The sequence below is a fragment of the Macaca thibetana genome, chromosome 3 (assembly GCF_024542745.1).
Source record: "Macaca thibetana thibetana isolate TM-01 chromosome 3, ASM2454274v1, whole genome shotgun sequence".
NCBI classification, from domain to species: domain Eukaryota; kingdom Metazoa; phylum Chordata; class Mammalia; order Primates; family Cercopithecidae; genus Macaca; species Macaca thibetana.
In genome coordinates, this window is record NC_065580.1 from 8231927 (window position 1) to 8259894 (window position 27968).

The window sequence follows — 27968 nt, forward strand, 5'->3', positions numbered from 1 at the left end:
CACTTTGTGCTTGGACTCCCCCCACCATTTAGGGAGCACCACGGCCGAGTGCAGGGAGGGAGGGTGGCGGCCTGCAGCTTCCTGGCCTGGAGCCCCCACCGGGCCTCCTGCTCCCAGCCTCTCCTCCAGAGGCTTCCCTTTCAACTGTTCGACAAGTGTTTATCACCAGACACTGTCCCAAGGGCTGTCCCAGCCTGTTGCCTCCTGCTTCCGGGTCCCTGTCACTGTCCCTGAGCTCCGCGGCAATTCCTAGCTAATGCCCTTGGTAAAGTGGCACGAACTCCTCTCCATGGGTCTATGCCCCTTCCTGAGAGAAGAACCTGGGTGGTGGTGCCAGATTTAACTTCTGACTGAATGACACTGATTGGACATAACTCTGCTCCTCCTTTCCCCTCCGGGAGCGCCTCCGGAATGTCTGCGTCCTGAGGGCGCTCGTGTGAGTCTTCCCAGACACGGTCCTCCCACGCTGAGGAGCCCGGCCTTCACCTTTACCGCTCCGGCCATCAGACGGCTTTCCCCCGAGGCTGGCTCTACCTTCTCACCCCGTTAGCTCCAGGGAAAACCCACACTGTTCTCTGCTGGAAAGAGCCCAGGGGGCCTGCTGCCTCTTGGGAAGCAGTGGAAGGGCAGGAAGTCTCACCAGGGCTCCCTCTGGGAGGAATGAGGACAGCAAGTCGACAAGGAGTCACCTGGTCCCTGGTCACTAAGAGAAGGTGAGGAGGTTGCCACCTAGATGGAGGAAAGAGGCGCCAAACACCAGCCTCCACCTGCACTTCTGTGGCTGGGCTGGACGTCACCCACGGCTCCGTGTCATCAGGGGAATGGTGGAAAGGCCTGGCGTCAGCACGCGGCCTCCCTGCCCAGGTCCAGCCCTGTGGGTCTGGCCAAGCTTGCAGTCGCCTTCATTCTCAAGGTGGCTATGGCATCTTCCCAGGCAGACAGCCCTTCAGGAATAGGACCAGGGGAGTAACCAACCACAGCAGAAGAGCCACGCCTAGAAGGTGTGTTCAGGAAGGAGCCCCCACTCCCTGCCACTGCTGCTCCTGGCAGCCCTGGGCTTACCTGTGCCCTCCAGCCACCCCAGTCCTCTGTAAGGGACAGTACTAAGTGCCTGGCCCCAAGCACACGTGCTAAAGTCTTGTTTGTTGTCCCAGAACCACAGAACGACATAACCAAGGAATCAGTGAGCAGCCTCCCGCCCAGGCAGGATCTCTTTTAACAACCGCTTGGGCCGGGCGCGGTGGCTCAAGCCTGTAATCCCAGCACTTTGGGAGGCCGAGACGGGCGGATCACTAGGTCAGGAGATTGAGACCATCCTGGCTAACACGGCGAAACCCCGTCTCTACTAAAAACACAAAAAATTAGCCGGGCGAGGTGGCGGCGCCTGTGGTCCCAGCTACTCGGGAGGCTGAGGCAGGAGAATGGCGGGAACCCGGGAGGCGGAGCTTGCAGTGAGCTGAGATCTGGCCACTGCACTCCAGCCTGGGTGACAGAGTGAGACTCCGTCTCAAAAAAAAAAAAAAAACAACCGCTCGGCCCACACTTGGCGGAGCAGCACTCTGCCCACAGCTTGGGGCCTTGCCAAGGTGGCTGGGAAGGAAGCAGACCCAGGAACCCCTCCTGCCCTCCCAGCGTACCTCCATCCATCCTTCTCCAGCACACTGGGCTGCACGCCACTGGCCCCACTGGCCCTCTGTCTTGCTTTCAGCCCAGTGTCGACTAAATGACTTCACTGCCTCAACGGCTCTCGACTTGCATCCCACAGATTCAGCTTCCCGTCCCTGGTCCCCGTCAGCAGTCCCTGTACACAATCACATCTTAGATCGGCTACTACAGACAACAGTCAACAGCTGGCTGGGCCAAAGGCACAGCTGCACTCCCTCCTTAGGGGAGGGGCTTGGGCTGCTCTAGTTCACAAGGAGGTCACAGAAGCTGCAACAGTTTTCAGGCCCCACGACAGCCGTGGGATGCCCAGGCTGGGACATGGCAGGAAAAGCTGACCCCACGCCAAGAAGAAGAGTTGCACAGGTGGACTCCGTTCGGAGCTAAGGTCCAGAAACTGGCCTCAGGGGAAAGGATGGCTCAACTTCAGCATCTCTGATGGCACCAGCCAGACACTCCGAATTCCCAGGGCAGGCTGGCACCCACAGCCCCAGACTCCACACTGCCGTGCCCGGGCAACCCTGGAGCCTGGGCCCAGAGGAGAGCGGAGAGAAGCTTGAGGAGCAGCAGCAGGGATGGGAACCTCAGCCAGGCAGCAGCGTTTCCCTCCGTCAGCAGAACGGGGAGCATGGTGGCAGTGGCGGCTGCTCAGGAGAGCGGTCACCACGGCTGCCTTTATTACCCACCATCAAACAGCAATTTCTTCCCCAGCCTCCTCGCTAATTACCCAGCCAGCGTTCTCATCTCGTTTTATTACTGGAATTAACAACGAGTTCAGAGCGTGGAAAGCTATTAAGATGTGTGATTAAGCCACATTCAATTAGTTTCTACAAACAATTTAATTGATGTTGCAGATAGAATTAACAGAAGGTGATTGTGTGAATGGCTCCGCTGGCTGCAAAATGGGGGAGGCTGTGGCGGGCTCTCTTGGGCCAGGCGAGAATCGGGCGTGGGGCTCAGGGCTGGCCCACGAACTCATCCTCTGTGTGTCCTGTCCTGCCCAGCCCCCATCCATAGGTGAGTTACCAGCCCCAATGCCCTTGGGGCTCAGGGGAGACCCTTGCTGGAGCGGAGAGCCAGGCTCAGCCCAGAGTTCTGTCGGAGCCTCTGGAGTTGCTGGAGCTCCTTCCTGGACATGCTTCCTGCCAGGGTGTAGGGTTTGAAGAGCCCCAGAGAGAAGCGACTGCTCACAGGTAGGGAGGCAGCCTGCTCACTGCTGGCAACTGAAGAGCACGCTCAGGTTGGAAGAGGGTGGCCAGGGGAGATGGAGGAGGCGAGGCAGCAGCCCCGGAGGGAGGGAAAGTGTAGTGGCAGGGGAGGGTGGCATGGCACAAAGTGAAGCAGCCTCTGCCAGAGCTCCAGAGAGAGCTGTGAGCACATGGAGCCACGACTGGCCATGCCTCCACTCGTGCTTTTGCACCATGTGTAGCCAAGTATGCTTTGGGGCCTGTGACAGGATCTGGGTGCCAGGACTTGAAGGCCTGGCCTTGCAGGGTGAATTCTAAGAACTCACACAGTGCAACAAGTGTGGCATGGAGGGGCACTCCTGGGGGGCTCAGATGCCCACCCTAGCCCCAGGCAGGCAAACCTGGCTCCCTCCTTACTTGACAACACTCGCCCTGTTATTAACTCTTACATGACTCTCTCAGTCAGCCCCAGAGGGAGGTGCTCTTAGCAAGTGCAGAAAAATCTGGGTAATGCTCACAGCCAAAGTCATAGGTCCAAGTCTTAGCCACCAGCCGGGTGACTCTGAAAAGCCACCAACCCCCGAGCTCTGCTCTCCAGCTGGCTGTGTTTCCTCTACTGAAACCAAAACCCAGCCCAACCCCACAACCCACCCTTTCTTCCACATCCCACGACACCCTCTGCCACTCCTCTTCATCCTCGCTGCCTCCACTGTTGGCAGAGGGCACAGACAATGCACCAAGCTAGGGTCACATAAAACAAGAGAGGAGCAGGTAAGAACCTGGCAAAAGGGGAAGGGGAAGGGCAGCTCCACACAGGTGGGGAAACAGACATTACAAACAGGCCCATTCCCAAGCTCCACCACCGAGATGGGCAGCTGGACATGAGCGAAGGGCACGGCTAAGCTGCCTGGTGGTGTCGGCCGTGAAACACCTTAAGCTGGGACTTAGAAGACTCTGGTGTGGTCTCCTGGCCTCAGCACTCCTACCTGGGACTTCCTGTCTGTGAGTGGCCCTGAAACCCTTGGAGCCTTTCGACAGGGAAATACTGGGGCTCTCCTTGTCTTCTGGCCCTTCCTTTAGCATAGGGCTCTGTACACAGTAACAAAGCCTGGTGACCACAAGAGTGCCCTTTGGCCTCCTACGATACTTTCTGCCTCTGTCATCAGCGCTCTTCCCAGCAGGCCTGGCGGCCTCTCTCATCGCCTCGCAAGGACTCGCGAGCGGGACAAGGTCTGTGCCCACGGTGGGGAGCGGGGGGCTCCAGCAGGAGCTCAGGAGCTGGCTGCACCGAATGCGGGTGCTCCCTCCTCCAGTCTCCCAGGTACCAGGCCCTGCCCTGTGGAGTAAGGCATGTTACGAAGGGCGAGGGGCTGACTGGTGGTGTCCCCTGAGCTGACGGGGAGGACCATTGCCTGAGGATGGTCAGATACCCGGAAGCCTGGGAGGGCTAGGCCTTCTCTACGCGTCTTCTCCGCAGGACTGTCTGGGCGGTGCTCTCGGGCCTGGGTGATGGCCAGGACACAGGGACCCAGCACCTCTCGGGTCAGGCCTTCCTGACATCTTGGGTGGATTTAGAGGCAGGCCCAGGGCTTCTGGGGGGGGCGGGGGGGCACGCGCTGTGCTTGAGGGGCTTCACAGGAGAACTCATTAGCCCCACAGTGGGGTGGTGACAGAGATGGATTCCAGTGACAGCTGTGTGCTGGAGCCACGCAGTGAGGGGAGGGGAGGAAAGAAGGGTGGAGGGAGCTGCACAGGGGCCACTCCAGTCACCACAACACCCCCCAGCTGGGACACAGGCCACGCGGCCACCAGACCCTCCTAACCACAGACAAGGCTACCCTCACTCTCATCCCAGGAGAACTGTCTGAGGCTCCAGCCCATTCTCAGTAGCCATGGTCCTCCACCATCCCAGGCCTAGGAGCCCACAGCTCCCCACTGGCACTGCCCAGCTTAACACAACTGCTGGGCAACATTGGCACCCCAACTAGAAATTCTGTGGAAGTGGCTGAATCCCCCACCTTAGACAACTGAAAAGTCTGATATACAGCTTGACTGCCCAGAGGGCGAGGGAGGGGCCAGCTGGGTCTTGTGCATGTCCCAAGCTCCAGTGCGAGGTTCCTTCTCCAGGGATGATCCATTCGAAATCACTAAGATCTGCTTCCCCCCAGTCCTGGAGCCTGCTCGCTGCGAACATTCTGTTATCCTCCCTCTACCCCCTCCCCATACTCCCCCAGGAGACTCCTCCTCCCAGACTCACATGCAGGCTGGGGTGATAGGTGAGCAGCCCATTGTCACAGAGTGTCACGTACTTCTTCTTCCACTCCTTGTTCAGGGACTTGCCGCTCCGCTTCAGCAGGATCCCCTGAGAACAGAGGTCTGATCAGAAACCAGGAGCCAGCCCCGGAGGAGCCAGCCTCATAGGGCATGGGAAGGTCACGATGTCGTTAGGCAATGCCCTCCTCCCTCCCTACTTCTCCTGGGCCACTTTGAGCAAAGCAGCCTTTAAGGACCTATCACTGAACTTGGGAAGGCCCCTTAGACCAGTCCTTCCCCAGAACTCGGCTCTCCCCCATCATCCACCAGGAAGCAGCTGGACCACTGTTCTGGCAGGTGGGCATCTTCCCTCCCCAGTGTGTGGCGCCACCTCCACAGGAGAAGCCTGTCAGGGGTGTAGACCGTCGGGTGTAGATGATCGGAGGTATAGACAGTCAGGGGTATAGATGGTCAGGAGTAGACGCTCAGGGGTGTAGACAGTGGCCATCAGTGATGCTCCTCCCCAAGAGGCTCCAAGGGTCAAAACAGCAGAGATTTTGGTAAGGTCCCGGCCTTCCACCCCCTGTGGTAGCTCCATAATAGGGCAGAAAATCCCCTAATTGTCCCAAGCATCCCCCAGACCACCAAGCCAGGCAGCAGGGAGAGCCAGCCTTCCCTCTCAGCAACCACACTTCCTGTGTAAGCCAGTGAGACTCGCTGAACGCAGAGGCAGGATGGCTAGAAGGACAAGCGAAAGTGCCACAGCAAGGAGCCTGCCCTGGGGACAAGGCCTGGGCCACAGCTGACACCCAGTAAACATCTGTTGGAAGAATTGGGGAAAAGCCCCCTAAAACCCTGGCTGTCAGATGACTAATGCAGGAGACAGACCCCACTAGGAAGATGGCAGGAGACGACGCTCAACCACAGCTGTGGCCTCCTTCCCAGGAGAAACCTACTCCCTCTAGTGAGAACCCTATAAAGACGCCCTTACTGGCTCAGGCTCTCTCCCTCAAACAACACACAACAGCAATGGGACTAGCGTACTCTAAGGCTAAGGCCCTGGGGCTCTGGAGATGCCCTGGAGTCATCCTCAATTCCCCCCCCCCCCACCACCACCTCCGTCCCCAGTCCCCAACACACAGATCAAAGAAATAACCAAGTGTGAGGGATGGACCCAGCTCCCCACCCCTGTCCCAACTCCCCTCACCCCACTGGGTGTGCTTGCCTCTCCCAGGCAACAGCTGGGAATGGGAGGCAGGGGTCATTCAGGACTAGGGAGTGCCACAGTGGAGACCAGGGGCAGATCCAGGACCAACATCACCATCTGTGGGCCCCCGTCCTCCAAAACCCCCACCTCAAGAGGGCTGAGAAGAGGCAGTGCTCCCTGGAGACTTCAAGGCAAAAATCCCACAAAAGGAAGAGGGGCACAGGTAGATCCACAAACAGGGGGCTGAGTGTGGGGCTCACCCTTAGCTGGGAGAGCAGAAAGGGCAGCACCCCCAGCAGGGACCCTTGAAAAAGCAGACTCTGCCCATACTTAGAGAAGGGGGCACCCAGAGAGGGAAGAGGCCCCAGGATGGCATCTCCTTTAGGAATGGAGAGCCCCGCCGGCAGCCAGCCAACAACACGGGGACTAAGAGATGTAGGCACAAGGAAATGGCAGTCCCTTGTCTGCAGCCTGTGGTCCTGACACCCAGTGGTAGCGGGTGAATATGGGATTCAACTGCACCTTCCTCCTCTAAGTTTTTCCTAATAGAAGGCTCAACCCTAGATGGAAGCAATTAGGGTAAAAGTGATTCCCGTTTCCTGGACCTCTCCCCTCCCCAACAGATGGGGGACGGGTGGAGGCCAGAAAGGGCACCCACTTCCAGCGGCCCTAGCAGCTGTGACATCAGTTGCCGACTTCCCAGCACATTTCACATCCTTGCTGCTCCTCTTCCGGCCACACCAGGGCCAAATGCCATTGCGGGAGGTGCGAGCATGCGGGCTGGAAGCTGAAGTACATGGCCATGGGCAGACACATCCTGCTACCTGGCCCCCTTGGCCTGGGAGACCCTACCTTCGAAAGGGGCTTCTGAAGACAAGCGGCATTAAGGGGGCCTTCCACAAGGCAAGCAGGCCCTGCCTCGTGGTCTGTGAAGGAGTCTTCCAGGTCGGCTGGGCCTTGGTGACCTGCCTCTGGGTGTGTTATTCCTGTCACTGGCCAGGGACCAGGTGCACCGAGAGCTCAGAAGCAGTCAACTATTCCCCCTCCGCTGCGACCCTCGGGCTCTGGAGATGCCCTGGAGTCATCCTCAATCCCCTGCCCCCGACCCGCCCCCAACACACAGATCAAAGAAATTACTAAGTGTGAGGGAGGGACCCAGCTCCCCGCCCCTGTCCCGACTTCCCTCACCCCACGGGGTGCGTGCTTCCCTCTCCCAGCCTTCAGCGGGAGACTCCACGGCCGGCCCCGGCCCCCGCCCAGCTCCGCTCCCAGCTCCAGCGGCCTGGAACGTGGAGCCGCTCAAGACCTGCGCTGCGCGCAGTTTCTCTTGACAGTCAGGGTGGGAACGGGTCTCCACACCTTTCCGACCCAGACACGTGTGGCTCCTCCCTCCTCGCAGAGAATGTGATCGTGGCGGGGGTCCCTCCTCCACCCTGAACGCCCCGGTCCTCCGCAGCGCCCTCCCCGGGCGGAGGCGGGGGAGCCGCTGTAACGACGCTCCTTAGCCGGGGGCGCGGGCGGAACGACCCGGCTGCTCAGCCCCGCCCTGCTCACCCCGCCTGCTCACGGAAGCGGACTGGAGGAAACCCGCCTAGCCCGCGCCTCTCCCCACTCCCTCTCCAAAGAAGCTACAGGGGTTCCTGCTCCCTCCCCGGCCGGCCGGCTGCGCACGGCGGAGCAGGAAGCAATCTGGGGCGGAATGGGAGCGGCGCGGAGGCGCGGAGGCGACAGCCCCCAGAGGACCCGTTCCCGCCGCCGCCTCCCTCCCAGCTCCGCCAGCCGACTTAATTGCGGAGTCCGGATTGATTGGGAATGCAAATGGCAACTGAAATGCAATCTCCACTCCCAGCAGGAGCTGGGGGGGAGGGGAAGGAACAGAACCGGGAGAACGGGACAGGAGGGCGGAGCAAGGAGGGGCTACAGATCTGGCGGGGCTGGACCGGTGGCAGCAGGGAGGTCGCGGAGAGCGGGGAAGCGCCAGAAATGGCCACCAAGCTGGAAGAAGACAACGGATGCGCCCCGCCCCTAGCGAGTGATCGTTACAGAACGGGAAAGAGCGGGCACCCCTTATAGGGTGTCACTGCATCAGGCACAAGCCTCTGACACCTGCCCCCAGCAGGCGGCACCCCTCTGGGCTGTGTAGCTAGAGGGTCTTCCTACTGAGCGTCCCTGAGATTTAGGGGAGAAAACACCCGTGACCTACTGACTCTAAGACTGGACCCCAGGTTCAAGTTCACAGGGCTTCCTCCCCAACCCAACATCTCTCCTTCCTTCCCATGTGAGGGATTCAGGGAATAAGTCAGCCCCTGATGACCACAACTCCCAGTGAGGAAAGGGAGCACGTACAACCCTAAGGAAAGTGGTCCCATTTTCGTAGTGAATTCGGTGAAGTGTGTCTACACACCCACTCACCGCCCACGCCCTCCCTTGCACTCCCCATCTCCAAGTAGGGAGCTGAGAAGCCTACGCCCAAAGCACAGGGCATCATCTAGCAGGGGCCCCCACAAAGGAGGTGCCCGGAGAGAGAGGACCAAATGAGCAACAGGTTTGTGCAGGGTCTGATTCTGCCCAAAGACACACACACACACACACACACACAAACAGGCACTCCATGAACGAACAGTGAAGCCTCTGGCTGCTGTCACTGTGCTCTTGGCTTTTCAGGGGGCCTCCCAGTAGGCTGGCCCAACTGGAGTGGTCACTGTCAGACATAAATGCAATGAACATTTCAAGGAGGGGTGAGCGGAAACAATACAGATCACTGCATGGGACCCTGTGGGACCCTGCCCTCTGGGACACTACCCTGCTTGGGACTCTTCATTCTAAATGGACTTTCGCTGGGGGTCAGAAACCCCCAGCCTTAACGAATGAATCCTGGTCACACTGGCCCCTCCTCACAAGCGGTCACACTGCCCATGAGTCCCAGCCCAGGAGAGCCACACCTGACCGCAGGCCTTGCCACGCTGGGCTCAGGTGCTCTGGCCACATCAGCCTCCTCTGTGGTCAAAACGTGGCAGTACAGCTACCTATGTACGTGGCTTCTCCAGCCACCGGATCCCAAGAAATTCTGTGCCAACTGCCCCCGTCCTTATGGGCACCCCAGCCCCTCAGGCTCTTGCCCACACGCCAAAGACACACCTCCGCATTCTACTCCAGAGGCTCTGGCTCAACACACCAGAGAGACGCCCTCTGTGGGGCAATGCCCTGTCCAGTGCAGGAACCCAAGACCAGAGGTCTGGCAGAAGGCAGGCCCACTGCTCCCAGAACTGACTAGAAAGGAGGTGGGAGAGGTGAGGAGGTAGAGTCTCAACTTTTTTCTTTAAAGACGATCAGAGGCCCTTGTTAACAAAACCATGCCAACAGACCTAGCGCTGGACTAGCCCTCAGTATCCCCTTCCACGCAAGGCTCCTCGGGTTGCTCATTTTCCTTAGCCACTCAACCCTCTCCAGACCCAACTCCAGAACCAGCGGGACAGGCTGAGCGACTGGCTGAACACGGCAGGTAGCTCTCTGCTGCCCTCCTGTGGTGATCAGAAGGTTCAGGCAGATCTAGCGGCCAGAAGTTGGCGGCGCAGGGAAGGCGGCTTCTCACGGGAGAGCCTGTCCCTTGTTAAGGACTCCGCCTGGGAGGGTGGTGCTGGCCTCTGATGCCATCTCCCCCATGAGAAGAGGCTCTGGGAAGAGCCACGTTCCTGGGCCTCATTCTGAGCCCTGGAGCACACGGGAAGAGAAGCGCTGACCTGCTTGATGGGGATGGCGCGGCCGCTCCCGATGCTGTCCACCTTGCACTCGGCGGCCTTCTTCTCCCGGTCCAGGTCAGCACCCTTCCGAGACTGGAAGAGAAAACAAAAGGCGTGTTAAAGAGGCCCAGGGTCTGCCGAGAACTGCCCACCTGGACTTCCCGGCCTCCCTCCTGCCTCCCACCTCCTGGGCAGCCCTAGCAGTGGGTCGGGCCAGGGCGGCGGGACGGGAAGGAACTGAGACCACGAGTATTCCAACGGGTTTATTCTTACACACGGCACCATACAGAGCAGCACAGGTCACTGAGCCGGGCCCGCCCCTTACAAAAGAGCAAGGACAGAGAGGCCAAGGGCGCGAGGAGCACGCCCGGGGCGGGGGCGTAAGAGAAGCAGGGGCAAGGAGGTGGTCGGTGGGGCTGCTGGTCGGGAGCACAGGGCGCGACAACCCGGAGCGCAAAGTCCACAAGTGAGCGGGCAGATGGCCCATCTGCGGCACAGACACCACATGGCACGTGGCACCGAGCGCGTCGGCGTGGCCCAAGGGGCACAGTGGATGGACAGAGAGAGGAGAGAGGCCAGAAGAGGCCCTGCACCCTGTCAAGCTCCTGGGGCAGAGTCCACCCGAATGCGGATCCTAGGAAATAGGGGGAGGCCAAAAAGAGGGGGCAAGGCAAGCGCGGCGGCGGCGGCGGCTTCCGGAGCAGGAGCAGGAACGGCAGAGGTCCATGCAGGAAGGAGCAGAGGAGGGGAGGGGCAGGAAAGCGCCCCCCAGGAGCAGCCGGGCTGGGCGGGCTTGGACTCCCCCGCCCCTCTGGGCCTCGTCGCGCTGGCCAGCGCCGGGCGTGGGGCAGAGCTGCCTTCTTCTCCATGCAGCGAGCCTGCAGCGTCCGGCCGGGCCTGGTCCCCGGCAGCCCCCAGCGCGGGCTCCGGCGCTCCTAGCCTTCCCTGGGGGTGGGGTTAGTTACAAAGGTTCCCGTGGGTCTCTGGAGTGGGGAGCTCGGCGGCCGCTTCTCATCTGAGAGCAGTCCCAGGGCCCGGCCCGCCTCCGGCCCCGCACAGGGGGCATGTCCAGAGGTGCTGTGTGTCACCAACTGGTCTTCTAATTTGGAAGGAGTTGGAAAGGCCTTTTTGTTGATGAAAAGTTGGAAACAGTGGCACATATCTGCAAATATCGAAAGAATAAAGATTTTGGCAAGTTATACTCAAGCCCCGCACAAGTCGGTCAGCACCGGTGAGGGCAGAGACCCAGGCGCCTGGGGAGCGGCGGCAGCGGAATGAAGAGGAGGAGGAGGAGGAGGAGGAGGAGGAGGAGGAGGAGGAGGAGGAGGAGGAGGAGGAGGAGGAGGAGGAGGAGGAGGAGGAGGAGGAGGTGGATGAGGAGAAGGACCAGGAGGAGGAGGCGGCGGCGGCGGGCGGCAGCGGCACCTGCTGGCCAGACACAGGCCAAGCGTCCACCTCAGCAGGGGATGGTATGTTTGCCACAAGGCAGCCCAGGCCCCATCCCTCCCTGTTCTCCCAGGCTGCCAGGAGCCAAGGGCAGAGCGAGGGGACACAGGGCCACAACTGCAGTGTGGGAGAAAGCAAGGCCAAAGAAAACAAGGAGAACCGGGCAAAAGAGCCACCAGAGAGCAAAGTGCCGCCCAGCAGCTCCACAGGTGGCACCGCCCCATCCCCTCCTAGGCTCCACGGCCTGAACCGCCACAGCCCTCTGCCCCTTCGGCCCAGGGAGGAGGAAGGTGGATGGGACTGCTGCCACCGGGTCCCCAGACAGAAGAGCCGGTTGGGGGGAGTGGGGTGAAGCCCACCCCAGCCAGATTGTGAGCCAAGAGGCCCCAACCACCAGAGGACCCCTGGGAGCCCAGAGGGGCACCTCCCCATGCGGACAGGAACTGGGGCAAGAGCAGCAACGAAATGAGCACATGAAGTCACAGGAGAGACTGGAGACAGCACAACCATGTCCAGTGGGGGTCACTAGCCACAGAGCAAGCAGGACATAAGGGGCTCGCCCTCAAGCAAGCACGTCGCTGCTGGGGAGGACGATGAGGGAGAAGAGGGGAGGCCCCAACAGCGATGATGAGAGGGGAGGTCCCAAGATACACCCACAGAGACGGACGCGTCTTGAGGCTGCCTCAGGGATAATGGTGCAAGTGAGGTCACCACGGAAACAATGGAAAGAAAATATAAGGTCGCCGCTGTGAGGATGGAGAGAATGGAAGGGCCAGAGGGAAGGCCGTGCCGTGAGCAGCCAGGATGGAGGGCAGCACAGTCGAGGCAGGCAGCAGAGAGCACAGAATGGCAGGAAGCACGGGGCCAAGGGAGGAGGCCGGGGGCTGGGCAAGGGTGGAGGAGAGGGTAGCAGGGCAGGGGAAGGCAGGAGGTGCCCTGGGGTTGCTACAGAGCTCGCCAGCAAGGGGAAGGGGAGATTAAGAATGGAACTGAGACAGAGGATGACTGAGGCATGATGCCAGGGAGCAGGGTGCCCAGGCCCTGGCGGCAGTCACTGTGGACAGAGGCACCCAAGGGCCCCGCAGCAGCAGCAGCAGCAAGTGTGGGCTCGAGCAGCCCCCCCTCCCCGCTCTAATGTCTCAATGGCCATGGACAGAAAGGAGAAGCTGCGCATCTAGGCAGGGTCAGGGCCGGGCAGCTGCAATGTGTGGCAGAGCCGTCAGCACAGAGGCTCTGTTAGCATGGATGGCCGCGAGGGCAGGTGGCGGGCTCGGGACGGAGGCAGGCAGCAGGGAGGGAGAAGTGAGCTGGGCAGGCAGAGGCGAGGATGAGTGAGCAGGGCTTGGAAGCGCCAGCTCTGTCCGGGCAGGGTCCGGAGATCTGGCCTGGCCGGCCGCACTCAGGCCCAGGCTGAGAGCCAAGCCAAGCCCTGCTCTTGGAAAGAGGCGCATGGAGTGACGCGGAGGGGCGGGCACTCTCGTGACAACCCACACGGGGGTTCACCCACCTTTGTCTGGCCCAAGACTCCTGGAACATCCAGCCAAGCCCGGCTGGAGGGTTAGGGTTTGGATGGGCTCTGTGTGTCGCACATTGGGAGTGGAGAAACAGCAGGCCCTGGGGCCTGAGAGCCACGGGCCACCCTCAGCCGGGCCAGCACAACAGCCCCCGGGTGTGGGGTGTGAGGTTTGTGAGGGGTGAGTGAGGAGCTCACAAGGAGACAGGACAAACCTGAGAGGGAGGAACGAGGCAGCGTGGTGAAGCCCAGGAAAAGATGGCTAAGCCTTTGTTAAACCAATCACAGCGGTGGGTGGAAAGCATGAATTTTCCCCTCGGCAGTGGGGTAACGGAAAAAGAGCCGGAAGGCGGACGGGGAGGCCTGGGCTCTGACTCTAGCTGGGCCAGCTAACCCTCTGTGTCGCCTTGGGCAAACAGCCTTCCGGCCGCCGGTTCATTAGCTGTTGAATCAAAGGGGGTCAGGGGAGTTAGGCCAAGTGAGTCCAAGGATACCTTCAAGCTGACAGACACCCTAAAGGGGCCTAGGAGAGAGGAAGGCGGCGGGGAGGGTGAGTGTGTGCGGCAGAGGGCAGGGAGGACTGCAGGGACAGGGTGAGGGCCACTACTGGAAGCCCCTTGTGGGCGCAGAGGAACAGTATGGAAGACTCTGAGGGCACCGGCAAGGACCCTCAGGAGCCGTGTGTATCTGAGGGAGAGACTGCAGGTGCCGTCTTCCTGACTTGGGGCTGCCCACGCCCCTCCTGGCTGGGAGCTCGGCGCTCAGCCCTGCCTGTGCAGCAAAGGCGGCTGGGCGGGGGAGGAGGGCGGTCACGTACCGTGAAGATGTTGGAGCGCCGCTTGGACTGCTTGCGGATGGGTGTGGGGGTGGAGGAGGCAGCGATGGTCTCGATGCGCAGCTCCCGCTGGCTGATGCTGGGGGTGGAGGGGACTGAGGACGAGTAGTCGCTGAAGGCGCTGCCGCCGCCATTCGTGGCCTAAGGACAGAGAGGGCTGCTGAGGGCAGCTCTGGGTCAGGGAGCGGGACGGGCACCAGGCGGGTGCCAGGAATCCCTGTGCTCATGGGGGCCTGGCCAGGGCTCATGGGCAGCAGAGGGGCCACTAGCCCCTATAGGCGGTATGGGAGAAACATTCACCTGGCCTAGAGGCCAGCAGGATCTACTGTCACCTTGCCAGGGCTGTCCCACTAGGGCAGCAAACCCTCGTCCTGGGACCCCGGCAAGAATGCTTCTGGCCAATCAGGGAGCTAAGTCAGAGGCACAGGCTGGCAGGCGAGAATCAGCTGCAGAGCCTGGCAGTGAACAGACTGGAGTCCTAACCTGCAGGTGGTCTGGAAGGAGGTAGAGGGTCACCCTGGACAAACTCTCACATTCAGGGATGTATGTTTAGAGTGCAGGAGGCCAGGAGGCGGGAGCCGGGAGCCGGGGGTGGCCCAGGGCACTGCGGGAGGCTGAGGGTGGTTCCTAGCATGCCCGTGGCAGGGAAAAGGGATTCCATGACAGCTGGGGCAGAGAGAACAGAGCTACGATTCCCAGTCAGAGTAAGGTGTAGATGTAGAACAGAGAAGGGAAAGAAAGAGAAAAAGACAGAGATCACAGAATGGAGAAGAAACGGTATGGCAGCTCCTCCAGGACTCAGGAAACATGCACGGCACAACCAGGTGGCCCGCACCGCAACTGCCCTCACTAGAGCGTGTGGCCTGCCCGGCTGCCTCCCTTGAATCCTAACCTGTACAAGAGGTGCTTGGACCACTGCCCCTCCACAACCTGCCCCTTGGGACACGGACCACTGCAAAAGTGAGCTGCACAAGTCCCACTCTGTCGGTGTCAGGCGGGGCTGCTCAGAGACAGTGAGAAGGACACAGCCCTCCTCCTCCTTTTTCCCACGTGGGAATGCTGCCGCCTTCTCACAGCCCTAAAGGGGGGGGTCCCTGAAATGCAACCAGGCTGTCCTGGAACGCCAGCTGCAGCCAGGGCAGGCCTTGGAAAGATGATGGCCATTCGCAGAGATAAAGTGCAGTGGCTGCTGCGTTGACCACACCATCTGTGGGTGGCCCAGGACTTTCAGCAGAGGGCATCGGGGTAGGGAATGCAGGCCGTGGAATGGTGGAGAGCAGACAGAAGTGGGGATTGCAGCGGGAAGGGTCAGGCACCATGGGGCAGGGATGAGGCCAAGGCTATGGTGCAGGCTAAATGGAATTCCAACCAATGTTTCCAAGCCACATGCAAGGCTGGGAGGCCAGAGGAAGGTGGACAGGTGTGAGCAGGAGGCCAGCACAAGTGGCAGGACGCACAGAGGCAAGACAGACATGGCGGACACAGGCAGGGCGGGGCAGGATGCAGGCCGAACCTGGTTGATATGCACGGCCGGGATGGAGGCGGCGGACACCGCCGAGTGGCTGGGCGAGTTGGGCAGTGACTTGCAGGGCCCGATGGCCAGTTGCTGCTTCTTCCGCAAGGCCACTACCTTCTGGGCCACTGCAGGGGACAGCAGAGTCAATTATACCCACTGGAGAGAAGGGAAAAACCTGGCTTAGCACCTCCCCCCAGACATACAGCCTTGCTCACTGGGAGCCTTCCAATCACCAGCACTGGGGCCTCGGCTGCCAGTGACTCCCGCCCGGCACCCGAGTTACCGTCCTGGAAGACACGCTCCACATTGAGCCCGTAGGTCGCGCATGTCTCGTAGTAGGTGCACCGCTTCAGATCTGTGGAGAGCTTGCGGGCTCTGCTGTCGTCGATGACCCGGGGGTTCGCAGCGCTGATGGCGTCTGTTGGAGGTGGGAGGGCGGGAGTCACTCAGCTTTCGGAGAAGCTGGAGTAGTGTGGTGGGGGGCATTTGGCCTAAGGGCAGGTGGGCAAAGGGCCTGGTGAGTGGAACACACAGAGCACCAAGAATGCAGGCGCCTGGATCTCATTTCAATCCTGCCATGGCCTCACTGAGTGCAAACCAGCAAGCACTTCAGCTCTGAGCATGTTTATTCATCTAAAAAAATACGGACCTGCTAGTCACTGGGACGGCAGGTTTCAGTGGGCACAAAAGCCCTCAGACATGAGCAGATGGAGAGCACTGACAGTCCCGGTCAGCACTGGGAAAACAGTGGGGGCTTGGGGGCTTTCTCACGCCTGCCCATCCCCCCCATGCGTCCTTGCCCGGGGCCTCCTACTCTCTGCCAGCTCCTGCAGGGCCCCGCCTCACCCTGCGTGCCCACAAGCACCATGGGCACCTCGCTGGCGTTGCGGAAGCTGCAGAGACGCAGGAAGTAGTTGTACACCGTCTGGAAACTGATTTCATCCTCCAGGCTGAACACAAACACCACTGCATCCACCCAGGCAGCAAACTAGGGGAAACCAAGTAAAATTAGCGCCCGCAACTAGACCTGGCAAACTCCCACGCAGGGCAGGTGGACCCAAGTGGACCCTTCTCCCTGGACACACCACCTCTCCCAGTCCCAACCAGCAAGCTCAAGAAAGGGCTCCGGGCACAGGGGTGGGCCCTAACCCCGGGCAGGAGCATCACCTGGAGCTCAGGGGGACCTCCTTCATCTCGGATCAGCAGCAGGTAACTCTGGCCATCCACCACAATCTCCTTCTTAAACCGCCCCCCTAGGACAGAGCGCACAGTCAGGTCCAAAGTGTGGAGAAAGAGCCCAGGGGCCAAGAAGAAATCTACAGCTTTCCATGGAGGAGGTAAGAGGACTGGAAGGGGGCTGGAGACCCCCAACTCTCCCCCGCTGTGGGCGGGAGGGGGAGGAGTGGCCGGCCTCAGGGCCCAGGCTGGGCCCGTGACGCTCACCTTCAGGGGACTCCTCCTGGACATAGGTCCCCGTCAGATAGCGGTGCACCAGGGCTGACTTCCCGCTAGATAGGTTCCCCACTATGCCCTGCGGGAGAGGAAGGGGTAAGTGGGTCAGAGGGCACGAGGGAGAAGACCCAGCAGGAAAAGCAAAGAAGCGGCAGGAGGGAGAAAGGCCAGGGCTGAAGGGGAGGAGAGAGGGCAGAGAGGGCCAAGCTGAGCAGAGAAGGTGACAGAAGCTGAAGAAGCAAGGCCCAGGCCCGTGGCACCCAGCCTCGCCCCCCGGCTCCAGGCCACCTGCGCTGCCCATGGGCCGCACTCACCACTTTAAGCTCCGGTACGGAGCGGCTCAGCGTCCACTCCTGGCTGTTCACAAACGAGTCTGCGGAAGACAGAGCCGCCCCGTCAGGGCCAGGGTGGCACACACACCTGTCCCAACCACTGCTGCCTGTGTCGCCTATGATGCCCTCCCCAGGCCCAGGCCAGAGGACAGCAGCTTCCTCCACGGGACCCCCAACCCTCACCGCTAGATCCCCTAGGAGGCAGTGGGAAGGTTCTTTTTGAGTGGAGCAGAGTGAGGATGGTCTTCAGAACAGGACTCTGAGGGCTGTGGGCTCAGTCCCACTGGGCTCGGCCCTGTGTCCTTCCTCTCTTCCTGCTCCAGCAGGTTTATTGTCCCCCCACCCAGCCACACCTGACCTAGTGCCCCTGTGGCCCAAATACTAGGCTCAAGCTAGAGGCCAATCCAGCAGGCCTCAGAACAGACCCAAGGGCTGGGCACCTGGTTGGGGGGCAGACTCCTGCAAGTAAGAACAGCACAACCTGGCAGGGTGGGGCCACCCACCACATTCCTGAGCCGGGTGAAAAGGGAGGAGCCTGGTCTGGCCTGGCCCTGTTCTGCCAGGGGCAGGTGGATAGGGAGGCATCTACCCCACCTGCCTCCTCCCTAAGCTCCTCCTTAGCAGGGAGGCCGCCTCCTGGGCTCGCTTCCCTTCAGTCCATTCTCAGAACCTGACTGGCAGGTCCCTTATACCCAGAGCCGTCTGACAGCCAGGCCCCCATCTCTGTCACCTCCAGGTTCCACATGCGTGCTCGGGCCAGCTCTGGGAACCCCTCTCTGGCTGGGCAGCACTGCCCTGGCTTCCAGAGGCACTGTCCCAAGTTTGTGTCAAAGACTAGTTATGACGACCAGGTCCACAGCAGTCCCTAACCTCAAGCGCGGGGCAGCCGGAGGCGAGCACGCTGCCCCGACAGGGAACTAGGAAAGGTGTCTGGCCTAGCCCAGAGCCCTCTGACTCTGGTGAGTCTCCTTCCTTTCCTGGACCGCACCCGAGAGCGAACCCTCCGGGCGGTCCTCCTGGGTCACTGTCGAAGACCCCAGACGCCAGGCGCGGACGGCACTCGGGCCAGACCACAGACCCGGCTAGCCCCGGACGCGCGCCGCAGCCTGCCTCACCTGGGCGCGCCCGGCCTTTCTCCCGCGAGCTGTTTTCTGCCAGACGCCCCCCAGACCCCCGGGCCAGCCCCCTTACCGCTGGGCGCGCGCAGGAGCTCCGGGGCCGCAGCCGCCCGACGGCTCCACAGCGGCGCGGCGGGCGCGGGCTCCCTCCGGCGGAAGCGGCTGGTGAGCAGCCTCCAGAGGCCGGCGGCGGTGCGGGGGCGGCCGGACTCCGGCGCGACACGCGGGGCGTCGGCGCCCAGCAGGTCGCGGCGGCTGGGGAAGGTGCTCAGGGAGCCGGCGTCGCCGTCGCTACGGGTCCGCGCGCGGGGCGGCCGGGCCAGCAGCCCCGACTCGGAGCGCCGCACCTCCTGGCCGCGGCGCAGGCGGAAGCTGAAGCTCTTCCTGAGTGCCGCCAGGCCGCGCCGGGGCCCCTCCGGCCCGCGCCCGCCGCGCAGCACCGGCCAACGCTGGCTGCTCCACAGCGCCGTGCCGCGTAGGAAGCCCGCGCTGCCTGCGCGCCCCAGACCCGCGCCGGGCGCCTCGGCCGCCGCCAGCTCCAAGCGGTTCACCTCCAGGAAAGTCATGCTGGCCGGCCGGGGCCGCGGAATCGGCTCCCCTCGGGTGCGGCTGCGCCGGGTCGGCGCGGGGCTAGACGCGGGGCTGGGCGCGGGGCTGGGCGCAGGCGAGACGGGCGGTCCCGAGGGCGCCGGGCCCCGGCGGCCGAGGCGCGGGCGCAGGAGGCCGAACAGCAGGCCGCGGGCGCCGGTGGGCGGCTGCTCGGGGCCGCCCGAGCACACGCTCCGCGGCCGCGCCGGCTGCTCACGGGCGGCGCACAGGGCGGCCTGCAGGGCGGCGGCCGCGCGGCCGGCCGGGGCGCCGTGCAGGTCCAGCGAGTCGCAGACGCTGTGGGCGCGGCGGCAAACGGCGGGCCGCTCCCTGGGACAGCTGTCCCCCTGCGGCCAGCCCCGCTCCATGCTCAGGGCCGGCGGGCGCTGGCCAGGCCCATGGCGAGGGGCACAGGGCTGGGCCCGGGCCGGGGCCGCGGCCGGGGCGCACGGACCTCCGGCCTCTGGGCACCTGGTGTGGGCCGAGTTGAGTCCCTCAACTCCTCCACCTCGCGGCCGGCAAGCCCAGACCTGGAGAGGCCGGGAGCCAGCCCAGCCCGGAGAGAGAGGCGGCAAGTCTGGCCTGGAACACCCGGGAACGGCGGGTCGGGTCGGCGTGGCGCGGCGCGGGGGAGCCGGCCTGCTGGGGCAGCCCCCGGGAGCCCTCGGAAAACAGGAAATTCCAGCCCAGGGCTCCTCCTAGGATCAAGCAGGTAGGTGAGGTGCTGTCATTACGAGCAGGCCAACTAAATAACAGTCCTCAGTCCACCACACACTGGGCCCCATTTTGGAGAAAAGTGGGCCATTTCTTATTCTTCAAAAGAAGAGCCAGAAAAGCGAACAACATGAGGCGCCGAAGTATGACAGGCCTGAGTGAGAAGTCAGAGGCAGCCATGCCGGCTCTGCGGGAGAGTCCTCATCTGCAGCACGCGAGCTTCAGCGCGGTGGTCTTGTCTTAGCTTTTGGCTCTGACATTCTGAGGTCGAGAGCTGCTGGCTGCTACAGTTGGCTTCTGTTGATGACTGAGGCTGTCTTCTTTGGAGATTATAAAATCCGGAAGATACTCATCTGTCTGGACTGAGTTAAGCGTCCTGCCTAAGGGCAGCAGAGAAATCAAAGATAACCTCGGCCGCAGTTCTGGGTGAGTGACTCACTTCTGAGGCCCGGACCTCTCCAGGCCCCTGCTGCTCACTGGGTCTCACCTCCTGTCGGGATGATGGGCCGAGATCAAGTGGTAGCCTGCGGTACTGGCTGGAGCCTGACGTTCTGTAAATGAAAACACTTCTCGAAGCTCCGAAGCCCTTCCAATTCATGACTGTGGGCTGCCTGGACACCCAGTAAACCCAGGGCTCACCCAGAATGGGGGCAAGAGCTCCCCGGCTGTGATTGACACTGCATTGTAAACATCAGTCCTCTCCCAGGCTCTGAAGACCAGCCAGTTTCCTGTCATCCACAAAGTCAGAAACCATTGGCTGCCTCAATACCACCGGCAGATCAGGAGAAACCAGTTTAAGTAGTGGCAAGGGACGAGGGGCTTGCATTTCCTTTAAAGAGATAATACTGCCCACTTTTCTCCACCCCCAGTACAGCCCAACTTCCAGTGTCCTTTTCAGTTTTAGAATTCCATGGACCTGGTCAGAGCCAAGTAGGAGATAAAAGTGGCACATTCCTGAGGGGCTGGGTGGGAATGCCTAAGGAAGGCAGGGCCTCTCCATCCTAGGTGCTCCCTGCAGAAAGAGCACTGGAAATTCCCAAGTCCTGGGCTGGATCTCCCAGGCCTGGAGAGGCCCTGGTGGTGAGTTTGTATTTCCATAGGACTAGTTATTAGCGTTCGTGAAGACAGCTTCTTCCCGTACGGGATGCATGTTCGCCCCCACAATAGAAGCACCTGCAGAAGCACCCTTCGCGGGTCCTCAGGCAGGCAGAGAGACAAGAACACAACTCAGTGAAGCCAGCCAACGTCACTGAGCTGCAGATCAAAAGGAAATGCATTCTGCCTTGACCTCCCTATCTGCGTGTATCTGTCCTCTCTCTCACACACAACAGGGAATGGCTGTTCCGCCAAAGAATAAGGCTGCCCACTCACAAGCCCATTCTGCAAGCCAATGAAAATGCAAGCAAAGGGCCGGGCACGGTGGCTCACGCATGTAATTCCAATGCTTTGGGAGGCCGAGGCGGGTGGATCACCTGAGGTCAGGGGTCTAAGACCAGCCTTGCCAACATAGTAAAACCCCATCTCTACTAAAAATACAAAAATCAGGCACCATGTCTCGTGCCTGTAATCCCAGTGCTTTTGGAGGCCGAGGCAGGCAGATCACTTGAGTCCAGGAGTTGGAGACCAGCCTGGGCAACATGGTGAAACCCCGTCTCTACAACAACAACAACAACAAAATGAAAGATTAGCCAGGCATGGTGGCATGAGCCTGTGGTCCCAACTACTTGAGAGGCTGAGGTGGGGATCGCTTGAGCCCAGAGGGTCCAGGTAGCTGTGAGCCAAGATGAAGCCACTGCATTCCAGCCTGGGCCACAGAGCAAGACCCTGTTTCAAGAAATAAATAAGAAGCAAGCACAGGACAGCAGCTATGGGAGCCGTCCTCTGGGGACGGAGAGGGGATGGGGACAAGGTACCCGACTGGGGATAGGTCACTTTAGAACCTAGCTGGCTCTTTCAGTGGGAGAACAGAAGGATGGAAAAGAAGGGGGTTAAGGCCCCAGCTGCATACATGCCAGACACAGATAGACACACACACACGTGGGCGCGTGTGTAGTTCTCAGGGAAGGCAGGCAGCAATCCCAGTCCCCAGAAGAACATCTTACAGTCTCAGAAGACACGTAAGTCCCACTGCACCTGCAGAATCAGTCCAAGGAGAAAGTGCCACCTGGGTCAACTCCCAAACCCGGAACAGCTTCCTCTTCCTCACCTGGCTGCCTCCTCCTTCCTAGTCCTTTTCCCCAGAAAGCTTTCCTGACCCGGAGAAACTAGACAGGGAAGGGCACCTGCTCCCACATAAATGTCTCAGGACATCAAGCCAGTCAAAGACCCTGAAAAGGAGAACAGCTTCTGGCACACACCTTTTCCTCATTGGTTCAGCCCAGGGTCAGAGATAAGGTCTCTATTCTGCCCGATAAGATTCTGCTCCAAAGACACACAGCAAACAGCAAACAGCTGTGCTCACACAGAGCCACTACCTACTGGGCCCAAAGGAAATTAGGACAGCCCTAAAAAGCTCCAGGCTGGGATTACACGAACAGGACTGAAATCCCACAACACAAGCCCTCATGTCAGTCTCTGTTTATTAAGGCCACCGGAAGCACCGGACTGAATTTGCCTCTTAGGGGCTGAGAGGCTCTGTGGAAGTTTCTGGGGGACTAAGAGGAAATCTCTCACAAATGCCCGCAGTGTGCATCCTGGGGCAGGACGAACATAGCCTTCCCTGGAGCCAGAGAGCGCAGAAGCCGGGCTCGAGACCCCCTTTTGTGGAATACTTGGACGTCAGGAGGAAAAGCTGACTCCGGTTATGCCCAATGCCTGTGCTAGCCTGGGCCTCGGCTGCCCTGCTTGCATGTGCACAGGGGGCTGAGGGGCCAGGGGGGTCGTGACAGGGAGAGGGAACACCCCTGGGCAGGTGTGAGGTGTGAGACCCTGCCAGAAAGAGAAAGCTGGTCCTGAGGATGTGGGACCTGGTCGCCTCCAGGTGCTTGATCCACTGGTGAACTTTGGCTGTGCCCACTGCGGCCCATGTGGCCCACAGGGAGCTGGCAGATTTCTTTCGAGGAGATGAGGGAGGATGGATAAGCCTTCTCTTGAAAGCCGGAGCTTGTGGCGGGCTGTGTAGGGGAAGACTCTGGCTTCCTCCAGCAGTCGGGTGCGATCCCAGAACCACCCTGGCCCTCCCAAACAGGCCCTCCTTGCCCACAAGGTGGCAGCAAAACATCTTCCTGCAGCTGGGCCTTAGGCTGCAGCGGGGAAGGCTGGTGGATGCGAGGGCTAGCCACACCCCCGCCACTGAGCCCGGGAGACAGTGGGGGCCACACCAAGCCCCCTTCGCCACTCAGGACTGGCTGGTGTCCAGCAGGCTCTCCAAGTCGGAGCTTAGGGAATCAGAGGAGAAGACGGGGAGGCAGGGGAGAGAACTCAGGACGCCTCCCCAGCGAGGCCACAGTCCTCCCTAAGTGTCCCAGCAGCTGTCCCGAGACAACTTGAGTTGCTGCAGCAGCAGCCATGGACCTAAATTCCACCCCCAACAGCTCCATTAAAGCATCCCCCATCTTCAGTGGCAACACATGAGCTCTGGAGCTGTACAAGCCAAAAACCAGCTAGTATCACCCTCCATTTCCTTCCTTGCCACTCCCCCAGCCCAATCCGTGTCAGTCCTGGTGGCGCTGCCTCCTAAATGTGGCCCAAATCCATCACCAGCTCCTTTCTCCAACTCAAAGGCAAGCCACCATCCTCCTGGGCCTAAGCATCACAGCAGCTTCCTATGGGTCTCCCATCTCCAGCCTCCGTCACCACCAATGCCAGCTGATTTCCTTTACAGCCAGGGTGGACCTCTTCAAACCATAACCTGGTCACCTCTCAGCAAAGCCCTGCAATGGCTCTCCAGCTGGTGGAGAATGGCACCCAAACCCCTTATTCTCTTCCAACGTCCCGTGTGCTCCTGACTACCCGCTTGCTCTCACCTGACCCCCTCCCCAGGACCCACCTCCATCCCCATCCATCGTTAATGCCTCCCGAGCCTCTGCCCTGCTTGTCCCTGAGGTCATTTGGACCGTGGCTGAAGCATCCCTTCCTTGGGAGGCTGAGCATCTCAGTGACCATACTCAACATCATCTAACACTTGCCACTGTCAGCAAGTGCCCCCACAACAGAACCTTGCCAGGTACATGAAAATGGCCAAGATTCCCTGAGTGAATGAGTGAAGGTCTTTGCTGAGCATGCACTGTGCTTCTGGGGCTTTTGGCCTCTTTGTGGGGAGGAAGGCCTAAGAGAGATGGGCCCTGGCTGGGCCAGTCTTTTGAGAGAAGTCATAGGCAAAATAATCTGTGCAGGCCCCAAGTTGAAAGGCACAGCGCACCCTGGAGTTGAGAAAGCTGGATTCAAGTTCAGCCTCTGGCCCCTACTAGTGGGTGATCAGCCACGGTCTCCTTAATCTCAGGTCTGTCTGTAAATCAGGGATCACCCAGCTTCCAGCTAAAGGTGCTGTGCAGGCCAGCACTGTGAGCATGGAGGGCCGCATGGTACCTGGCATACAGTGGGTGAGCAACAGAAGGAGCTGTTCCTATTGGGCGAGGGAGAGCCAGAGTGGACGCTGGGATTACTGAAACCAGCTCTCTTCATGTCGGAAATCCAGGCAGATGTGATCAGCCCATGAAACCTTAGCAGCTCCCCCTCAGCTCGGCTTTGATTCCTGGGCTGGTCCCTCCACCTCCCCTCTAAGAGACCTCAGAGATAGGGAGGACCTTGGAGAGTCCTGAGTCCTAACCCCCAGGACCTCAGAATGTGACCTTATTTGGAAATAGGGTTGTTGCAGATGTAATTCAGATGAGGTCATACTGGAGTAGGGTGGGCCCTGAATCCAGTATGACTCGTGTCCTTTTAAAAGGGGGGAATTTGGGCACATCGACAGACACAAAGGGAAGTCAATGTGAAGAGATGCAGGGAGAAGACGGCCATCAACAAGCCACGGAGAGAGGTGTGGGGCGGATCTCTCCCTAGTGCCTTCAGAGGGGGCGTGGCCTTTCCCACACCTTTATCTCAGACATCTGGCCTCCACAACTGTGGCACAAGAAACTTTTCGGTTTTTGAGACAGGGTCTCCTTCTGTTACCCAGGCAATCACAGCTCACTGCAGCCTCGACTTCCTAGGCTCAAGCAATCCTCCTGCCTCGGCCTCCCAAGTAGCTGGGACTTGAGGCATGCAACACCATGTCCAGCTATTTTTTCTACTTTCTTTTTTTAAAAAAAACAGAGGTGGGGGTCTCACTATGCTGCCCACACTGGCCTAGAACTCCTGGGCTCAAGCGATCATCTGGCCTTGACCTTCCAAAGTGCTGGGATTACAGGCGTGAGCCATTGCAGCCAGCTAGGAACAGACTTAGGTCGTTTCAAACCACCCTGTTTACAATGGTTTATTACCACAGCCCTAGGAGGCTGTGGGCTCTCCAGAAAAGCTAGTGCATGCCGGGAAGAACACACAGGTGTTTTCTGAGCAGGTCCGGGTCCCCTTAATCCCCGCCATGGGTTCCAGGTTCAGAACTCGTGTTCTGGTTCATCCTCTCCTTTTAGAGATGAGGGCAGTGACACCTAGAGAGGGGAAGTAACTTGCTTGCAGTTACACAGCCCAGCAGTGACAGAGTCTGGGCAGGGCCCAGGACTCCAGAATCCCAGGCTGGAGCTTGGGCCCTCTAAGTCATCATTTCACATTATTTTTTTGAGGGCTTACTAAGTGCATTCAAGGCAAGCAGACTGAAGTCTCTGCCCCATCCTGCCTCAAGGTGACGGCTGGCAGTCTGGACTGGCGTAGGACCCAGCCTACATCCCTGGGACCCTCTGAGGGCTGCTCAGAGGCCCAGGGATTCTGCCCCATCTCCAGAGGTCAGAGTGTTGGTCTGAGAGCTCCCCAGTGACTTTGCTCCTCTCCTCCCCAGGGAAAAGCTGAGGGAGAGAAGGCGGCAGAGGGGCTGGTGGCAGAGAGAGCCACAGGACTGAGGGCAATGCATGGCGCAGGGAAACAGATTACCCCAGGATGGGGGTGGGAATGGCTGTCATTCCAGCTGAAAATGGCCTTTCGACACCAGGCTGGTGACATAGCAGTATTGTAGTACTATAGATGGTACTTGAGAGTAGTTTGTTTACCTGTCTATCCACGAGCTCTGTGCTGGGCGCAATGGTGGACAGGACGAAGGCTGGGCGCAATGGTGGACAGGACGAAGGCTGTCCTGAAGGCTGTCCTGAGTCCCTCAGCATCTCCCCCATCTGGCCTCCTGGCTTTGTCCCATCTGGCCATGTTCTAAGACCCTGGGAGTGCCCCTGATGCCACTCTAGCTCTGACCAGCAACAGCAGCTGTGGGCTTGGCTCTGCTTTCTAGCAGCTCCTCCCTGGAGAGGAACGCAACCAGCATGTGCCGCACCCCCGGTGTGGGCTGGTGCCATGCCAGGGGCTCCTGCGCCTCGCGGCATCTCCAGCCCTCCCATGGCCTGAAGGGTGGGGGCAGGAGGTGAGCCACCACCACAGGGTGGGACGGAGAGGGCTCCGGCCTCAGAATGTGAAGCATCGTACGGCCCTATGCTGTGTTGCACCTTTTCCTCACAACTTTGACCCATCGCCTACACTTTCAACATTGAAACATGTTGTTCTCTTTTTACAACTGAGCAGGCAGCCCAGCTGAAGTCCCATGAGCTAGAGTTCTGCCTCTTCCAGCCCAGTGAGTCTCTAAAATACATTCCAAGTATGAGATTAATTCCCTGTCAGCAGCACCAGCACTTCCACTTGTCTTTATATTTTTTACAAAAGGCCTCCCAAAGTACTGGGATTAGAGGCATGAGCCATGGTGCCCGGCCACAAAAGCAAAAAAAAAATTTTTTTTTTTTGAGCCGGAGTCTCGCTCTTGTCACCCAGGCTGGAGTGCAATGGCACGATCTCAGCTCACTACAACCTCCGCCTCCCGGGTTCAAGTGATTCTCCCGCCTCAGCCTCCTGAGTAGCTGGGATTACAGGTGCCTGCCACCACACCCAGCTAAATTTTGTATCTTTAGGAGAGACGGGGTTTCACCATATTGGCCAGGGTGGTCTGGAGCTCCTGACCTCAGGTGATCTACTTCCCTTGGCCCTCCAAAGTGCTGGGATTATAGGCGTGAGCCACCACACCCGGCCGCAAAATATTTTTATAAACAGAAGATGCAATAAAGTGTTCAAATCATTGCACTAATTTTGCAGGACTGATGTGGAGGAGGTGTGGAAAACAGCTCTGGAAGTGCAGCTGCAGATGTACGAAGGTGCTGCACTGCGAGGGGCACTCTAGACAAGTGCAGGTAACAGTGCAGCGATTTTTAAAAAGATTCAGACAGGCTGAGAGTCTAGTGGACAGAAGTTTAAAAGCACCTGAGAGGCCAAGCACGGTGGCTCATGCCTGTAACCTTAGCACTTGGGAGACTGAGATGGGCGAATCACCTGAGGTCAGGAGTTCAAGATCAGCCTGGCCAACACGGCGAAACTTCATCTCTACTAAGAATACAAAATTTAGCTGGGCGTGGTGGCACGTGCCTGTAATCCCAACTACTCAGGAGGCTGAGGCAGGAGAATTGCTTAAATCTGGGAGGAGGAGGCTGCAGTGGGTCAAGACTGCACCACTGTACTCCAGCCTGGGTGACAGAGTGGAACTCCATCTAAAAAAAAAAAAAAAAAAAGCATCTGAGGCTGGTGTTGCATGCCTGTAGTCCTAGCTACTCAGGAGGCTGAGGTGAGAGGATCGCTTGAGCCTGGGAGGTGGAGGTTGCAGTGAGCCAAGATTGTGCCACTGTCCTCCAGCCTAGGCAACAGAGTTAGACCCAGTCTCGAAAAAATAAATAATTTAATATAAATTTTTGCAAAGACTCTTTTACCAGCCTGAAGAGACAAAAGGAAAGACCTCACAGCCAGATCTGCTGTGTTTTGAGGAGTGATTTTCTTTCTTCCCCTTGAAGAGGAAAAAGCGATTTTCACTGGTACATTTAAAGTCCCCCAACTATGGGAAGGTACCAATTCTGGACAAGTGCCACTGCAACACAATGCTCAGAGTACCTGAACTTTCAGCTCTGCTCGTCGGGCAGAAATTCACTGCTGGCCACTGACAGGTCTGTTTCATATTTCAAAGGAATATTGGGTGCTACAAATAGGAACTGAGAGGTAAAGTTATTCAACTCATTAAACCTGTGATTGGTTGGTGTCTTCCTGTCATTTTAAGAGACTAAATATGGGGGGCAGACGTCAAAATACTTGTACAATTTTAAAATGTCACAATTAAACATGAGCTGACTTAAAAACAACAACAAAAAAAACAACTCTTACCTAGCATAGGTGGGTGGCAATGCTTGACTCTGTGTGTGTGTGTGTGTGTGTATGTGTGTGTATGTGGTGTTGGG

General features: G+C 59.5%; 4 protein-coding genes across 12 annotated transcripts in view; 3 read left to right on the forward strand and 1 right to left on the reverse strand.

Annotated features, from left to right (window-relative positions):
- TMUB1 (transmembrane and ubiquitin like domain containing 1) overlaps window positions 1-27968 on the forward strand; it is a 106026-nt gene that overhangs the window by 55056 nt on the left and 23002 nt on the right. The gene's annotated exons all lie outside the window — the stretch shown is intronic.
- Window positions 1-27968, forward strand: part of CDK5 (cyclin dependent kinase 5) — a 126380-nt gene that overhangs the window by 47617 nt on the left and 50795 nt on the right. The gene's annotated exons all lie outside the window — the stretch shown is intronic.
- The window catches only part of FASTK (Fas activated serine/threonine kinase), an 87543-nt gene that overhangs the window by 32121 nt on the left and 27454 nt on the right, over window positions 1-27968 (forward strand). The gene's annotated exons all lie outside the window — the stretch shown is intronic.
- AGAP3 (ArfGAP with GTPase domain, ankyrin repeat and PH domain 3) overlaps window positions 1-27968 on the reverse strand; it is a 56865-nt gene that overhangs the window by 10927 nt on the left and 17970 nt on the right. For 4 of the 8 annotated variants that reach the window (XM_050785794.1, XM_050785791.1, XM_050785792.1 and 1 more), the window contains 9 exons: window positions 17126-17184; window positions 16803-16890; window positions 16527-16612; window positions 16206-16347; window positions 15643-15777; window positions 15357-15484; window positions 13826-13984; window positions 10050-10142; window positions 5107-5211 (listed from right to left, as the gene is read on the reverse strand). In XM_050785794.1, the coding sequence (XP_050641751.1) occupies window positions 5107-5211; window positions 10050-10142; window positions 13826-13984; window positions 15357-15484; window positions 15643-15777; window positions 16206-16227 (642 nt within the window). In that variant the 5' untranslated portion in view covers window positions 16228-16347; window positions 16527-16612; window positions 16803-16890; window positions 17126-17184. Of the gene's footprint in view, window positions 1-5106; window positions 5212-10049; window positions 10143-10297; window positions 11212-13223; window positions 13410-13825; window positions 13985-15356; window positions 15485-15642; window positions 15778-16205; window positions 16348-16526; window positions 16613-16802; window positions 16891-17125; window positions 17185-18334; window positions 19352-27968 lie in introns of those variants that run through there. The other 4 variants (XM_050785798.1, XM_050785797.1, XM_050785795.1 and 1 more) reach the window with 3 other exon arrangements.